Raw genomic sequence first — 16,956 nt, 5'->3', positions numbered from 1 at the left:
CATCCGATGGTTCACTCCCCAATTGGCCACAACAGCTGGAGCTGTGCCTAACCGAAGCCAGGAGCCAGGAGCCTCCTCCAGGTCTCCCACATGGGTACAGGGGCCCAAGCACTTGGGCCATCTTCTACTGCTTTCTCAGACCATAGCAGAGAGCTGGATCGGAAGTGGAGCATCCAGATCTCGAACCGGCGCCCATATGGGATGCCCGTGCTCCAGGCCAGGGTGTTAACCCGCTGCACCATAGCGCCAGCCCCTCTAAGATAACTTTTGACAGCTGCCTGGAATAGCTCATGGCATGGGAAGAATTTGATAGATATCTGAGAATTATTTGCTTAAAGTATAAATATTTCTTACCTTTAACTGTTATCTAAATATTGCTTAAATGTGGTCAGCGCGGTGTGCCGGCCGTGGCAGCCATTGGAGGGTGAACCAACGGCAAAGGAAGACCTTTCTCTCTGTCTCTCTCTCTCACTGTCTACTCTGCCTGTCAAAAAAAATAAAATAAAAATGTAAATATTCCTTGGCTACATCTGCTATACAATGCATTGACAGACTTGGGCTGCTCCACCCAGCTTCTTGGGGAGGTCACCAAGACATTTCTGGAAGGATCAGAAATAGTACCAGCTGCTGAAATCCACTGTAGCCTTGGCATGTTGGAGGGGGGAGTGACATATTAGTATTCTATCCTGTCAAGCCATAGCAATCTGTCCCATCACCTATTCAACATCCAAATTAGAGATCATATTTTCCCTGGACTCAAGAAGATAGAAGCTGAGCATTCAAACTGGTGTCATCCAGGCAGTCTTTGCTACATTGTAACATATATTGGGACAGCAACCCTTAAGTGACAATTTGGCAACATCTAGCAAAATTACAAATGCACAGACTTTGTGATGGGGCAACACCAACTCTGGGGCGGTATCTTTGTGTTACACATGTGCTGGTGACAAGTTACAAGTGACAAGTTTCACCACAGCCGTGTTTGTATTAGCTGCAATTAGCTCCAGGAATTAGCAGACCTGGATTGTTCTCCCAGTACCTGGCTCTGGCCATGGCCCAGCCCTGACTGTGGAGATGCAGAGCAGTGAAGATGGAGAGCAGTGAGTACTGTGTGTCACCACTGGCCAAAGAAAGGCAAACAGTATATGTATTTGCAGGGGGTGGTATTTGAATAGAACTTTGCAAGGACAGGTAAGTAATGGTAACCAAGCCACAGAACTGGGTGACGGGGAGGGGATAAGAGTGCAAAGCAAAATTTTCATTGCATGCTTTTGAGTTTTAACCATGTGAATATACATTACATATTCAAAAATAAACAAAATAACAGCAACCAATTAGCATCATATATTGGTGTATATATATATATATATATATATATAGACAAGCAGAGTGGACAGTGAGAGAGAGAGACAGAGAGAAAGGTCTTCCTTTTCATTGGTTCACCCCCCAATGGCCGCTGCGGCCGGCACGCTGCGCTGATCCAAAGCCAGGAGCCAGGTGCTTCCCCTGGTCTCCCATACGGGTGCAGAGCCCAAGCACTTGGGCCATCCTCCACTGCACTCCCAGGCCACAGCAGAGAACTGGACAGGAAGAGGAGCGACCAGGACAGAATCTGGCACCCCGACCGCGACTAGAACCCGGTGTGCCAGCATCACAGGCAGAGAATTAGCCTATTGAGCTGCAGTGCTGGCCGGTACATATATTTTTATAAATATATATGTGTGTGCATATATATACATATATATATATATATTCTCAATTTGAGAGGCAGAGAGAGACCACTCCCACCTGCTGGTTCATTCCCTAAATGCCTGCCACAGCCAGGGCTGGGCCATGGCCAGAGCCAGGTACCGGGAGAACAATCCAGGTCTGCTAGTTCCTGGAGCCATCACAGCTGCCTCCCAGGGTCTGCATTAGCAAGATGCTGGGATCTGGGGCCAGAACACTCTGATGTGGGGTGGGGTTATCTTAACCATTAGGCTGAACACCCACTCCTCACATACACTCTTCTTCCAAGTATGTTTCTCTAGATATATTCGGCTGATTGTCCTACTAACAAGAGAAAAAAATGATCACTGTTTTTGGTAAGTATGGGAGGGAGAAATGGATGCACCGGCTAGTTTCAGCAGCAGCTACCAGTACTGTCCCAGGCACACCTGCCTTGTGGAATTTTATTCAGTGCAGAAGGCACCTTGATCTCCCCTCCCCTGGGGCTCTGAGTATCCTAGCTTCTCTGTGAGCGAGGAAAGCAGGGGTGGGGGGAAGCACCGTCAGGAGCCGAGGGACATCTCCAAGATAAGGGGGGTCCTTGTCCCATTTTGGTGATGGGGCACCTCTCACCGCTGTGCTGCAGGGATTCTGGGGTTGGTGGTTACAGGAGCCAGAGAGAGAATCTTCTGTGACAGGCCTGTGCAGCATGTGCCAGCACTGGTGTGAAAGAGACCGATGAGTAAATATTTGTACAGCCAGCATTCTTTCTGGACTAAACAAGAAACTGTAACAGAAGTTGCCTCTGGGGACCTGGTGGAGGAAGTTTGCTTGTACCAGATAGACTTAGTACTGCTTGAGTTTTATTTATTTATTTGTTTAAGATTCATTTATTTGAAAAGCAGAGTTACAGAGACAAAGAGACAGACAGAGAAAGAGAGAGATCTCCCATCTGCTGGTTCATTTCCCAAATGGCCACAACAGCCAGGGCTGGGCCAGAAGCCAGGAGCTTTATCCAGGTTTCCCACGTGGGCAGCAGAGGCCCAAGGACTTGGACTGCCTTCTGGTGCTTTCCAAGGAGCATTAGCAGGGACCTGGATTGGAAACAGAGCAGTGATCACTCCCTAGAGTAGAACCTGTGCTCCTATGGGATGCCAGGGCCACAGGCAGCAGCTGCACCTGCTATGCCACAAGGCCCGCCTCTTGACTTTCACTTTAAGCAGGTGCTACCCACGACCCATTGAAAGAAGAAATTCCAGTTCAGGAATTCTCTGCCTCAGTCTGTCTGTCCCTCCCTCCCTCCCTCCCTCCCCTGCTCCTTCCCTCTCTTCCGTACAAGCCATACCTACCCTGTAAACAGCATGGCTTCCTTGCTCAGAGAAGTCACCCTAGGAGCAGAGGAACTTTTGAGCTTACTGGAAGAGGAGTGGTTAGGAATTCTCTCAGTCTCAGAGCTGGAGTTCTGCGCCTGCACACAGTCCAGCCAAGGAATGTTCCGTTTGCACGTTGCACATTTCTTTCTCCTGTAGTTCAAGATCAGTGGGCTCAGCATTCCCAGAACCTCCGACTCTCCTCTGGGCCAAGGGAGACTTGAAGGAAAGGACTCCCTCCTAAGGGGAGCACTAGCCCTGAGCACAGAGCCCACAGGTGGCCAGGAGGAGGGGTACCTGCAGCCCATGGTCCTCACCAACCAGGCTTGCCGTGGAAACAGGTGAGCAGGGATTTCAGCTGGGACAGGTTTCCCACGGCTGCACACGCCCAGGGCAAAGGAGAGCAGGATCCAAAGGCGATTGCTTGGTGCTGCCCTAAAGCGTTAAAAGGACCAGGAGGACCTTGTGTTGGTATGGAAGACACGTTCAAGCCTTACTGGAAACTGGAAAAGGTTACAGAGCGTGCATGCACACAGCCTGGAAAAGATGTTCAGCAAGAACCTGGCAGTGGCTGGTGGCAAGGGTGATGTCCATGCAACAGGGACAGTTGCTTTCCATAGTATTTAATGCTTTGTTATTCACATGGGCATGCATTTGCTTCAAAAAGCACTTCTTGCATTCCATTTACTGGTGGTCACAGAGGTGGGGGACACAGACTGTGCAAGAGGTGGGGGGAGCGCTATCCCCCAAATCTCCAGGAAATAGACTGTGAGACCCCAAAGGGAGAGAAGATCCCAAGGATCTCAAAGAGAGGAGCAAGCAGACTCTGCTTTGAGCCCTTCTCATGCCCGGGCAGGTGCAGGTGCAGGGGCGGGGCGGCGCGCAGTGGTTAGACAGAGATTTGGATTAGACCGGGTCTGAGTGGTCTGTATTTCCCACCTGGGACTACAGAGGTGTGCAGGGAGGCGGCGGGAGGGCTCGGGTAGTTCTCCTGTGGTGCCTGGTGGTGTGTCATTTTAATGAAGAGAGAAATTCAAAGATAAGATGCAGGTATAGGTATTGGAGGGAAGTGTGTGTTGGAGAGGGAGGGGGAAGTGGAGAAACAGGTGACATGCCCAGTCTCCTGCCTTTCACTTTCCCCATCTCCCTTCACCGCCCAGGCGCGCAAGGCAGAACTCCCGGGCTCTGCGGCGGCGCTGTGGGCTGGAACCCACCTGCCAGGAGTCGCACGCCCACGCGGTGTCCAGTGTGTTCCGCGGGCCTTCGGCCATGCACCCGCGCGGCTGGGTTCCCCCCAGAGCGCGGGCTCCCGCTCGGAGATGAGACTGGGGAGCTCTCAGAGCCGCAGCGGATTCCCGACTTGCGATGGGATCCGGCCAAGCCGAGCGAGGGCTCCGGGCACCCGAGAGCGCCTTACCCGGGTCCCCGACTCGCCCCGCGCATCTTCCCCTTCCTGTGGCGGCCCAGAGGTAGCAGCCGGAGCACGGCGACGAGCCACACACACACACACACACACACACACACACCGCCGCCGCCGCCACTATCGACAGAGCCTGACCGGGGCTGGAGTGGTCGGTTCCCGGGCTGGTTCCTGAAAGGCGCGTGCCGGAGAGAGCCAAGGAAGAGCGCACGCCGCGGTGCGGGGGACACCTGTTCGAGGATGGGGTCAGAGCCGCACCAGTCAGGCTCGCCAGGTCCAGAGAGGGAGTGGAGTAGAGAGGGTGGCGTGGCTGCCAGGAGCCATATCAGGCCTTCCCCAAACGCCTCAGAGGGCGACGGAGACACGCGCTGCTGGAGACTCGCGGTGCTACTTCTTAGAGCAAGTTCCGAGCAGCGCCGCAGCAGTGCGCCCGCCTCTGCCCGCGGAGGCGAGCGGTTCCCCTCCTTCCGCCCTGCAGCTCCTTCCTGGTGCATCCCGCAGTGGGACGCTGGGCCCCAAGCGCCCACTCTCCTCCTGCCCCCCCCCCCCGCAGACCCAGGGTGCGTGGCTGTCACCTACTGGGAACCTGGAGAGGGTCTCTCCCGCGCTCAGCGGCCGCTGCTTTCTCCAACGAGGCTCTTCGCAGCCCCTGAACCGCTCGAGGTCTCCGGGTTCACCTTACAACCAAAGGGAGCGCACGCCATAGCAGGTTCCTCACCTGACCAGGGACGCCCCCATCGGTGCTCGCCGACAACCCCCCTCCATCTGGGTTAATGAGGACTGCGGCAAGGGGGGTGCACCTCAGGGAAGGCAGGTGCAGGCTCCCTCCGAGGATCAGTGGGGTGGGGGTGGGGGAGCAGAGGCTCTGGAAGCCCTGGCGCTTGGCATCCTGTGAGCTGGAGGCTGAACCCCAGCCTGCAGGGACCTCCGGTCTTGCTCTTCTTCATCCCTAAAACGGGAACCAGTGCCTCTCTCTCCGCATCTCAGGGCGGGCTGCCAGACTGGCCCGAGAGAGCAGACTGTAAATGGAACTCAGGAAAAGTTCTTCTCCCGAGCCTTCTCAGTCCAATCGCCAGGTCATTCCACTGGGAGCTTGGGGACAAGTTAATTTCAAAGGCGCTGATGAAAACCTGCCTGTGGGTGCCCCGCCTGTTTGCAGAGGCTGGAGGGTCCCACGGGAGGGGCTGACCATGAATCTGGGTTTTGCCAGGTTGCTTTTCATTTGTTGTTTTCTTTTCACTTCCTGGTCCAGCCCCCCTCTCTCCCCAGGCCCTGGGCATTCCTCTGGACCTCTCCAGAGCCCCTAAACCTAAACCAGGCCCCAGCAGGGGGTCCCCGGGCCTGCAGTGCCTCACAGGCCTTCAAAAAGCTGAAGCATCAGTAGAGCAGAGACATTGAGAGGAGAGGGACGCATTGGGTTCTCAGATCTCCCAGCGGACTCACCCTTGGGAGCCAGGGGTAGCTTCCAGAAATTCGAATGAGAACCAGAGACTGAGAGAGAAAGACTCAAGATCTCCAAGGCTCTGATATCCCCTGGATTCACCCTGTGCTCCCAGCCTTAAGCCAACATCCACACCTCTCTAAGCCACAACTTCCCCATCTGTAAAATGGGCCAGGGAGAGAAGAAATAAAACCAAATCTGTCAGGACTCTCTGAGTGCCTGGCACAGCTTCCCCCACAGCTAAGAGGTCACAGTTGTCATCAAAAGGAAGCCACCAGCCCTATCATTTTATCAGCTCCGCACCACGCCAGCAATCCTGGTGACAGACCTCACGTGCAAGGTGACCAGCAAAGAAATACAAAGTTTCACACCAGCCCCAGTACACCTGCACGTGCGAGCTCTCAGAAGTATTTGCCCAGCGCCTGCTGCCTGTCAGGGCCCCGCGGGACGCGGGCATGACCCTGGACAGCTCCGGGAGCTGAGTTTTGCGAGGACCGCCAACCATTAGTTTGCAGAGTTCTGACTTCTGCCGGGGGTCTCACCGCGCACGGTCGGGCGCCGAACGCCGCCGTTCCACGCATCTCTCCTGGCTTCCGGACCAGAAACACCGGCGGAAATTCGCTTCTTTTTGTCCTCTCTTTTCTTTCCGGTGCCGGGAGCCTGGCCTCCCACCGCCACCTCTGGCCAGCTCGGCTCAAGGACGCAGCTCTCCCTGGCAGCCAGGCGGAGACGTCGCTTGAATGTGAGCAGGAACTCGGGGAAGCGAGAGAACCGAAAAGAAAGGCCCGGGAGGGACCGGGAAGCGGTGGGAGGTCTGCGCCCTGCGGCCCCGCGCGGCCCGCCCCGGCCGGTTTGGCACAGGCTCCGCCCGGGGCCTCCAGGCGGCCGAGCAAAGGCCGGCCCCAACACGCACCGGGCCTTTTGTGCGAGGGAAACACAAAGAAGGGAGGGGGGAACACGTCTTCCGTTTGGGCGGAAGGGGCCAACGGCTCCGGAGCGCCAGGGCCAGACTGGAACTCCCGGAACGGAGGCCGATTCGCCTCGGCAAGGGAGCATTCAATCCCTGGGCAGGGCTGCGGCCCACCTGCGCACGCCGGCGGCGAGGGAGGTTCGCCCAGGATGGGCCCGCGGGGCACTGGGCACTGGCTCCCCGACCAGGGCCGGGATGCCTCCTGGGCGCACGTGGCCAAGCACAGGAGGCCGAGTTTTACTGTTTGGTTATTCGTGCGGGGCGCAGTGGGCACAGGAAGACAGTGAGTGGTGTTTTGAAGGAGCCTGGGGGACCCCATGGGCCCCGTGGCCTAAACAGCTCCGGCGAAGGGAGGATATGGGTGCTGCAGACCGGGCCTGCAGCTCTGAGTGCCGACCGAAGCGCCGGGCGTGGCGAATAAGGACCGCGAGACGCCGCCGCACAGACCCCGCTGCCTCGGCTCGGCTCGGAAGAGCGGGGCCGGAGCCTGGAGCGTCCTCCTGTGCGCCTACGCACGGACCTGGAGAGCCAGTCAGCTCTCCTGCCTGGTCCCCATCTCTTCCAGGCGCTAGTCTAGCGCCGCGCCCGGGGAGGGCGCCGCCAATATTAAGCCCTTGTCTCCTCCAAGTCCTGCCATTGGCCCCGAGCGTGTTTGAAACCTTGGCCCGCGCACTCTCGCGGAGGGCCGGACCCACGAGACACCAGTTGGAAGCAACAAAAGGCGGCAGCCAGGCTCCGGACCGGTGCGGGCGGCCGCCACCGAGGCGCGCGCCTGCTGCGCCCGCTGGCGTGGATTGGACAGACGCACCGGTAGGTGCCCCTCTCCGCGCCCCGGCTCGCGCGCCTCCGCGCCAGGCCCCACTTGCGGGTTTTGGGGGCTGCCCGCGCTCTTCCCGACGGTCCCGCCTGCCTCTCCCTGGGTTCCTCCTGGTGACAGATTCCGCTAATTGAGCGGTTACGGGTCGTCCTTGTAACGGTTGGAAGACACATCGCCACGCGTCAGTTCTTCACGTCTTAAATACATATTTAACGGATGGCTGCCGAGCCAGCTGGGGAACACGCGGGCAGAGATACTGCTCCGGAAGGCACGGGCATGGGACCGAGGCGGGAGCCCGCTGAGCGTCCGAGGGGAGACCCCAAAGAGAGGCTGATCTCGGAAATAAGGGCTTTTTGTTCCTTTTCGCAGTGGCTTATTTTTGTCACTTTGCTACACGAAGGCCCATTCTTTGCTACGTGTATTTACGTTTGCTGGTTTTGGAAAAACACGCGTGCACATGAACAATTCCCAGAGGAAGCAGGTGACCAGAGGAGCGCGCAGCACGCCTCGGGTGACAGAACCCGACCTGTGCGCGCGCGCGCGCGCAGCCTCAAGAGCGAGCTCGCACCCCAGATCAGAAGCAGCAAACTTCGGTGTCCCCAGTGGGAGGCCCTCCGCTCCGCTCCGGTTGGTTGGGGGTTAGGGGAGACCGGGGTCCGCCTCTCCTGGTCCAGGCGGGTTTCACTGAGCCGAATTAGTCCGAATTGGCCCCCCCTCCCCCGCCCAACTCTTTGCTCTCCAGGTTCCCTCGTGGGTCCCTCCACGTCCGCGTTTGCAATCCGGGCAGGGCTGAGCTATGAACGCTTGGCAAACTCCAACCCCCGCCTCTCAGTAGTCTTGCTGCAGATTCCGATTCTAGATTATCCCATCTGTAAAATGGGCGAATGCGTTCTGCGCTTCTCCGGAGCGGATTTAATTCCTCATGGTCAAAGGTTTTCAGCCTTCCTCCGGTAAAACGTGTCCAAACGGGCCCGCAGGCTGGGCTGGGCCGTCCCGCTCCGCGGCCCGCAATGCGGAGACGCCTTTGCTGGGTCTTTGCGCGTGGACCCCTTCCCTACGGCGCAGAGGCCCTCACAAAGGCGAGGGTACCGTCCTCAGGCCTCCTGATAAGAAATGGGGGAGTGGGGTGAGGCACACGGCTTTCCGGGGAGTGGAACTCCCTCTTCCCCGAGCTTTCACCACCCCCCAACTCTGAGATTCCTTTCAAAGCTACGTTCTGGACTTGGTTCCTTCCTTGCCTTCTCTCTGCCCTTAGGGCCCTGTCCCCAGCTGGTGGCGCCGCCGCCAGTGACACTGACCAAGAAGGTGCAGCTTTGGGGCCCACGTGTTGATGAAACCCACGGGGGGGGGGGCCACGGCGGCTGGAAAGCAGAGAGGAGGGAGAGGGAGAGGGGGAGAGAGAGAGAGAGAGAGAGAGAGAGAGAGAGAGAGAGAGACTAGGTGAGAGTCCTGGGTCGCGGTCGCGTGGGAAGTCGCGGGGGACTGCGGGCACAGTCCCACGCCCCAGCCTCACTCCGCGGCGCGTGGGCCACGCTCCTCCTCGCCCCGGTCCCCGGCTCCCCGCGAGCCTGCCCGCCTCCTCCCTCTGGCTCGGGCTGTCCCTCCGCGGGTCCCTCCTCCAGTCCCTGCTAGCGAACCTCGCGAGCGCGGGTGCCCATTGGCTGCGCGCAGGCAGGAGGCGTGTGCCGGGCCGGGCGGGTTTCATTGAGCGGAATTAGCCGGGATGACATCAGCTTCCCAGCCCCCGGGCGGGCCCAGCTCATTGGCGCGGCTACCCCTCCAGGACCGGCACATTGTTCCCCGCCCCCCGCCCGGGCCGCCGCCGCCACCCGCCTATAAAAACCGGCCGAGCCCCGAAAGGTGCGGATGCTTCTCACCGAGCGACGCGGCATCAGCGCCCGGGACCCGGCTTTCCACGGCGGCGTTTCGGGGTCGGCTCCTCCAGGAACTCCAGCTACGGTAAGTGTCCCCGCCCTCCAGCTGAGCTCCCAGGGACCGACGCCCCCCAACTCGGCTGCGACCCAAGATGCTGCCCATTAAGGGGGCCCGGGTCCCGCCCTCGCCAGCCAGTTTGCGGGAGCGGTTGCGGGGCTCCGACCCCCTGCACTTTCACCGTAGCATCTCCTCGCCAAGTCCCGGGTGGCGGCGAGCGAGGTGCCCGCGGACCCCACACCAACATGTGAGGCGTGCGGCTGCCGGGTGCGTGTGCGCGCGGGGGTTTGTTGCGGGGTGTCAAAAGACAGATCGTAGCTGCATCTTAAGAACCAAATAAATAGTTCTCTCTACGCAGAACTCCAACCTCCCCAAAGAAATCCCTCACTTGCCCCCTCGTTCTTTCCAGCCCCGAAACCCCAGCCTCCCCGTTCCTAACCCAAGGCACAGATCCTCCAGGATGCCACCCCCACGGAGGGTCTCATAATATTCCCCGAAACAACCTGTGGATGCGGGGAGGACAGAGGTCACTTACCCGCACCCGGGCCTGGACCCTGAGCAGACAGGAGCAGCTGTCCCATCCCGCTGAGCGCTGAGTCCGTCTTTCTTTCTCTCTCTCCTCCCCCCCCCCCCCAACCCTTGGAAGCTCTGAGAGCCGAGGGAGAGAGGACCCTGCGAAGGCAGCGACTGTGCCCCGGGGCCATGGACTCGGACGCCAGCCTGGTGTCCAGCCGCCCGTCGTCGCCGGAACCCGATGACCTTTTCCTGCCGGCCCGGAGCAAGGGCAGCAGCGGCGGCGGCTTCACGGGGGGCACTGTGTCCTCGTCCACGCCGAGCGACTGCCCGCCGGAGCTGAGCGCCGAGCTGCGCGGAGCCATGGGCGCGGCGGGTGCGCACCCCGGGGACAAGCTGGGCGGCGGCGGCGGCTTCAAGTCCTCCTCGTCCAGCACCTCGTCATCCACGTCGGCGGCGGCCGCGTCGTCCACCAAGAAAGACAAGAAACAGATGACCGAGCCGGAGCTGCAGCAGCTGCGGCTGAAAATCAACAGCCGCGAGCGCAAGCGCATGCACGACCTCAACATCGCCATGGACGGGCTGCGCGAGGTCATGCCGTACGCGCACGGCCCGTCGGTGCGCAAGCTCTCCAAAATCGCCACGCTGCTGCTGGCGCGTAACTACATCCTCATGCTCACCAACTCGCTGGAGGAGATGAAGCGCCTGGTGAGCGAAATCTACGGCGGCCACCACGCCGGCTTCCACCCGTCGGCCTGCGGTGGCCTGGCGCACTCGGCGCCGCTGCCCGCCGCCACCGCACACCCGGCGGCCGCAGCGCACGCGGCGCACCACCCGGCGGTCCACCACCCCATCCTGCCACCGGCCGCGGCCGCCGCTGCCGCCGCCGCCGCGGCCGCCGCCGTATCCAGCGCGTCTCTGCCTGGCTCCGGGCTGTCGTCGGTCGGCTCTATCCGGCCCCCGCACGGTCTGCTCAAGTCTCAGTCGGCCGCCGCCGCCGCCGCCGCCCCGCTGGGGGGTGGCGGCGGCGGCGGCGGGGGCAGCGGGGGCTTCCAGCACTGGGGCGGCATGCCGTGCCCCTGCAGCATGTGTCAGGTGCCGCCCCCGCACCACCACGTGTCGGCCATGGGCGCGGGCAGCCTGCCGCGCCTCACCTCGGACGCCAAGTGAGCCCGCGATGCCGGCGCGTTCCGCCCAGCTTGTGGGGAGGGAGGGAGGGACCCGGAGGCCGCGGGGAAACGGAGCCTGCCCGGCGCTCTGGGCGCTGAACCTCGGGCTGCGGGTGGGGGGTGGGGTGGGGGAGACTCCAGCACGTGGCAGCCGCACCACCGGGGCGGGCACAGACCCCTGAACAGGGCTCGCGGAGCCCTCGGTGGCTATAACCCGCGCGGGTTGTGTAGACTGCATCGTGTAAGAAGGCCGCTGCTACGTGCGTCCCAGCCCCAGGAACAAATTCTAAAACCCGGGTTTCCGGAGAGCACGGCTGGACTCCCCGACTCGACCAGGGCGGCGCTTGGTGGGAGGGCGGGGGCTGGGGGACACGTTGGGGCCTCCCTCGCCTGCTCTCTCTGGGCCGATGGGAGACTCCCTGGACCCTTCAGGGCCGACGAGTTGGTTCGAAGCTCGCGTTCCGTAGCCGAGGCACTTGGGGTCGTGTCCAGTCCGAGTTTCTGGCTGCACCCACGGGGTCCAAGACCTGCGACCGTTCGTTCTTCTCTGTGTCTCCTGTTGATTTGGGAGTTTGTGCTTTTCTAATAAATCTGTGGATTTTTTTTATTATTATTTCAAAAGTGTGAGCAAGCGTTATAGACGCTCAGAATAGAACCACTTGTGGATTGGAGCAACGTCCTCCCCCCAAGTATCGATTGTGGAAGGGGGAGGGCGTTTGGTTTTCCAGTTGTTTAAAAACACAAACCAGCCCTCTCCCCACCCTTCTCGTCTCTGCGCACAAAGTTATTGGAGTTTTTTGGTTGTTATTGTTGGTTCTCGGTTAGGGGCGGGTCGTGTTGATACTCGCTGGATCGCCCCAACTGAAAGGCACCTGCTGTGACTATAGCTCGGGGGTCTTTACTGGGGGTTTTGTTGGCTTTTTGCGTGTTTCTTTGGGGGATGTGTAAATAGAATGTCCTCCAGGGGGCAGGTGCGCGGGGCGGGTCCTCACGGCTCGCTCCACGCGGGTTTCTCCACGTGCGCCGCCGCCTGCTCGCCGTGGGGTCTTCGCAGCGCCCGCCGCCTCACAGCCCTCCTCCAACCGCGCTGCCCTTCGCCGAGAGTATATCATCTGTTTTATTTTTGTAAAAAAAAAAGTGCTAAATAATATTTATTACTTGTTTGGTTGCAAAAACGAAATAAATGATGGAGTGTTGAGATTTTAAATAACATGTGAGGCCGAGCCTGTATCATCCGTGGGAGAGAAAGCTCAGGGAGCCCGCAGCCCCTGAGAGCGACTGGATTTGATTGTGCCTCAGGTTTCTCCCGGGGGTGTCAGTGCCTCCCCCTAAAAACACACAAGTTCTCCTTAACACATGTTCGGGACACATCCTTTGGGTGTTTTTTTTCTTCTTCTTCTTCTTCTCACGACTTGCTTGTCCTTATTTTTATTTTCCAAGGAGCGCCTTGCCTTTCCGTGGAGTACTGAGTTAGTTTCAAAGTGAAGCTTTTCTTCCGAGACTTTGGGTCTTCGGCTGGGGGTCCTAGAGGTCGGGCTTCCTCCACTGCCGGGATTTTATTTTCTCTCTGCGCGGAGGCGGTGTCCAGCGCACGGCCAGCGGGATGGGCTTTCTTGAGCTTCAGCTGCGGACCACGCACTCGGGGCTCCAACCCGCACAGCCACAGCACGGGGCCCTGGCCAAGCCCGGTCCACTAACCCTCCTGCCCCTTCTCTGCGCTTGTTGAGACCCTCCCTTGGCGCCCACCCGGCCTCCAGCTGCAGAGTCGGATCCTGGGCCGCGCCTGGAACCGTTGGGGACTCCACGCGCAGCGCTGTGCCCTTTGCGCTGTTTATCCGGGGTCGCTTCTGTGGGGTCTCCACAATCCAACATTGCAACCTCAATTTAGGATGCGGCCCTGAAGACAGATTCTAGATGAAATTTGAAAACAAACAAAAAATGTGGCCTTCCAGGTCAAGGACAGGGACAGCTTCGTGCGCGCGTCGCAGACCCGAGCCCCGGTCCGGGGCTGAATGGCCGACACTGTCTTTGTTGGCGGCTGCCAGAAAGGTCCTGGACCCGGCGGGCTGGCGATTTCCCTGGTTGCAGCCCCATTTCTTGAGTCTGGCCCCTGAGCCCGGCCCACGCAAGCGCCTGTTGCCCAGGCCTGAGGGCTGGCCCCAACCGAGAGCTGTGTCCTCCGGCCGGTGGCTCCAGGCTGTTGGGTTCACGGAAGGAGGCAAGGGGTCAGGCAGAGGCAGAGTGGCTGGCGGATTCCCACAGCGCGTCCCGAGCACCCAAAGTGCGGAGGGCAAGGATCCAATCGTTTTTCAACCAAAATCTCACTTGAAACTTCTCAAGCAGTGACGACTGAGTCCTGCTCCAGCCACAGAGAGAAACTACAGAGGAACGCGAGGAGGTGAACTCCCAAGGCTGGCGCTGGCGCGGGCGCGGAGAGCCGGGCCAGGTGGGAGAGCCGACCTAGTTTTGGGGGCGGCTTCATCCTGATCCGCGGGGCACGGTGCAGGTCGGCGCCTGGGCTTGCGCTGTGTAAGTCAACCCCGGTCCCCAGGCCCTCAGCAGCATCCAGCCGCCAAGCAGCCTGGACCTCGGCCTCCGCGGGAGGAGGGGCTGTGTCCAGCCAGGCGCTGGGCTCTTCCCCGGCCGTCCGCCTGAACCCCGTGGCCGCCACCTGTAAGATCTACGCGTCCGCAGACGCCAAGGAGACTGACATCGGTTCCTACGGATGCGCAGGGCGCCCGGCTACTGGAGCTGGTGCCCCTCGCGGAGGGTGGCCCAGGACCGGCGGTGAGAGGCGGGAGAGCACGGGTCGCGGCCCCTTTGGCTTCGGTGGTGGTCATTCAATGGAGGGAGGGCTCCCCATTGAGAGAAAGAACGAGGAAGGGCCAGAGGGAAGCGAGACGCGCTCAGCGCAGTCTGCCAGGCACCCTGGGAGGTTAGCCGGGGAGTCGCTCCAGCGCTTCAGCTCAGCGCAGCCTCCTCCGCCTACCCCAAGCATGCAAATCTCCCAGCTGCAGGTCTCCCAAGGCCTCCAGCCCTCTTGAAGAACCTGCGCTTGGCTAACCAGAAGGGCAGGGGCAGAGCCCAGTGGGTCTAACCCTAGTGTCCTTCACTGCCCTCTGCTCCCTAAAGCACTGTTCCCGGGTTCCTCATTCTCTCACACGGGCAGGGCTCGCAGGAAAAAGAGGATTTCCTGCACCGAGTGTTGGAAGACTTGCCAGAGCTGCAGGTGCCTCTCTGTGGAGGAGTTGGGGTCCCGCATCCCAGGGGCAGCCAGGGAGTTAGGGTGAGGCACCACTTCAAGTGCACCTGTGTTGGGGGGGGGGGGGTCACACTCTGACCTGGCTATAGGAAGACTTGATACCAGGGACACCCATGGCAGGATCTGCCCTTCTCATTCCCAGAAAGAAACCAGTGCAGACCAGGGTGCTGTGTTTTAAAGCCTGCCTGGTGTTCTCATGGATTAAACTACCCCAGTGCTGGAGACGTGCCTGCCTCCCGCATGGCTGAATCCGACCCGCGTCCTGACTCCATGGATGGCGTGAACCCTTTGGTGCTTCCTGGGAAGTTCATCCAAGGCACGTCATTCCCGCCATCCCTGCCCCTCTCTCACTCTAAGTCCCCTTTGCATAGGAAATTTTGCTCCAAGTCTCCCTCCCCACTCCACCTCCCAGTGCCTTAGGGCACCAGCCTAGGTCATGGGTGTCTTCAAGACACCCTGCAGGTGCCCAGCGCCTCATTCAGGGTCTCTGGGGACCTGTAAGGGGTGCCAGGATCCAGACTGGCTTTTCCCGGAGTAAGGGGGTGCTGTACTCAGTCCCTCCCTGGTTGGCTGCGAGACTTGGAACCTCCTGGGTGAACAGGGCCACTCCTTGGCTTGGAGGCTGCATCCCTCACTCCCTCTCAGAGTGGGGGGAGGGCATTCTAGGTGGGACAGAGGTAGGGGTCATGCAACTCTCTCTCTCAAACACACACACACACACACACACACACACACACACACACCATCCCCATCTCTTTCCCACGGACGGAGTTACTGCTCCACGAAGCCAGTTCTCTGGCAGCGGGCGATTCATGGGAGCGGGGATGCAGTGAGGAACAGATGTGGCAGAGCTGGGAGGAGGGAGGCAGGGCTCCCCTGGGGAGTTCTGGATATTAATAATAGATGGAGGAGGCTGGGAGAGGTTTTGCTGAAAGGAAGGAGCGCAGAGCTTTCCCTAGGTCTGTTCATTCAATCCTCACGCAATTCTTTGAAGAGCTGCGTGTGTTGTCCCACTTTACAGGTGAAGAAACTGAGGCACAGAGCCGGTGAATGAGTCACTCCAGGGCACAGCCGGCACACAGAGGCAGCAAGGCTGTACTCCGGGCGTCTGGCTGCAGAGCCCACGCCAGGATGTCGCCTGACCCGTATGCAGGCTCCACCCCGGCAGTCCCCAGGCCCTTGCCTCGGGAATCCCTGTATCTGACGCGCCCACCCGCTGCCCACGCCCCAGATCCCCTAGGTGATGCTCTCCATACTCCTCGTCGGCGCCTGGACCCCATCTGTCCCTGACGTCCCCATCTGGGTGGCGGGCGGTGGCGACAGGCGTTAGCAATTAGCGGGCTCGGGTGGGCGCGCGGTGCGGGCGGAGGCAGGGCGGGGGGAGCAGGTGAGCCGAGGCGCTCCCTCATTAGGGACCGTCGTTAGAGCCGGGACAGCTGCTGGCCCGGCCTCAGCCGGATCCCGGGCCGGATCCCCCGCGCCTGGGCTGTAACGGGGAACTGGGAACGCCAGCGGGGGCCAGGCGGGCTGAAGGACCGCGCCGGGAAGCGCGCACTCTCCTCTCCGGGCGGGGCCTCGGACCCCAGCGGCTGAGGGCTCGGGGCCCCGCAGACTCTCACTCTGCAACCCCAGAAAACCTGGCGGGAGCTCCGGATTTGGGGGCCACATCTTCGGCTGGGGGTCCCCGGGCTGCCCCGCGGCGGCTCTCCGGGAGCTCTCTGAACTGTGCGCCCATGGCCTTTCCGCTCCTTGCACCCTGGATCCCGCACGCTGCTCCCACCTGCCAGGTGCCCTCCCGTGGCCCGCCCCCGCCTCGCTGCGGTGCGCTGCTTTCCTTTGGCGAGAGACCGCGCGGCCCAGCGTCCGCTCTGGTATGGAGAGGGAGAAAGCAGCGTACAGAACCCTCCAGAAGAGTGCGATTCCCTGGGGGCAGCAGCCAGGACCGGGACACCGGCGGAGCCCACGCACCAGAGTCTGTGCGCGCATACACGAACCAGCTCAGGCTCCCGAGTCTGCGCACCCAGGGCGGCCGGGCTCTGGACGCCGGCTGGCCCTGCTGAGACCTTGGGGAATCAGTCATCGGAGTTAGAGGGTGCAGAGCGCTCCCCCAGCTCACCCAAGAGCTGGGGCCCTGCACTATCCCAGGCTCTGCCCTCCTCCCCCAGGCCTTCGGACTCTGAGCTCTGGGCTTTCCCAGACCAAGCCCCGGTGGCACAGGCCCTGGTGGCTGGCCAGGCTCTGCCTCAGTCCCCCCCCCCCCCCCCCCCCGCCCCGGCCCAGCTTGCTGCAGAGGTCCTAGGAGCCACTGCCCACCTCCACCCACCCCCATCCGGGGAGGCTGAGATAGATGGAAAG

The 16,956-nt window shown here is 60.6% G+C and overlaps 2 protein-coding genes across 6 annotated transcripts; one reads left to right on the top strand and one right to left on the bottom strand.

Moving 5' to 3' along the window:
* Window positions 1-1,961: 1,961 nt before the first annotated feature.
* Window positions 1,962-9,479, bottom strand: LOC127487591 (uncharacterized). Of its 5 annotated transcripts, none has more exons than XR_011387726.1 (7): window positions 6,481-9,479; window positions 5,077-5,174; window positions 4,292-4,727; window positions 4,017-4,077; window positions 3,375-3,512; window positions 3,057-3,230; window positions 1,964-2,801 (listed from the first exon to the last, which is right to left on the bottom strand). XR_011387726.1 is itself a non-coding variant. In XM_070071871.1 (6 exons), the coding sequence occupies exons 1-6, from the start codon at window positions 6,992-6,994 to the stop codon at window positions 2,615-2,617; spliced, it is 1,152 nt and encodes a 383-aa protein (XP_069927972.1). In that variant the 5' UTR covers window positions 6,995-9,479; the 3' UTR covers window positions 1,964-2,614. The 5 variants fall into 5 exon arrangements, 1 of the variants encoding a protein (XP_069927972.1); XR_011387725.1 differs by having other exon boundaries at window positions 1,968-2,801; window positions 3,395-3,512; XM_070071871.1 differs by lacking the exon at window positions 4,292-4,727 and having other exon boundaries at window positions 3,395-3,512.
* Window positions 9,480-9,528: 49 nt separating this feature from the next.
* OLIG2 (oligodendrocyte transcription factor 2) lies at window positions 9,529-12,549 on the top strand. The gene is made up of 2 exons (XM_070071872.1): window positions 9,529-9,684; window positions 10,304-12,549. The coding sequence occupies exon 2, from the start codon at window positions 10,360-10,362 to the stop codon at window positions 11,338-11,340; it is 981 nt and encodes a 326-aa protein (XP_069927973.1). The 5' UTR covers window positions 9,529-9,684; window positions 10,304-10,359; the 3' UTR covers window positions 11,341-12,549.
* Window positions 12,550-16,956: the final 4,407 nt, after the last annotated feature.

This window comes from Oryctolagus cuniculus, chromosome 4 (genome assembly GCF_964237555.1).
Source record: "Oryctolagus cuniculus chromosome 4, mOryCun1.1, whole genome shotgun sequence".
NCBI lineage: Eukaryota > Metazoa > Chordata > Mammalia > Lagomorpha > Leporidae > Oryctolagus > Oryctolagus cuniculus.
This window is presented reverse-complemented; position numbering and strand designations above follow the sequence as displayed.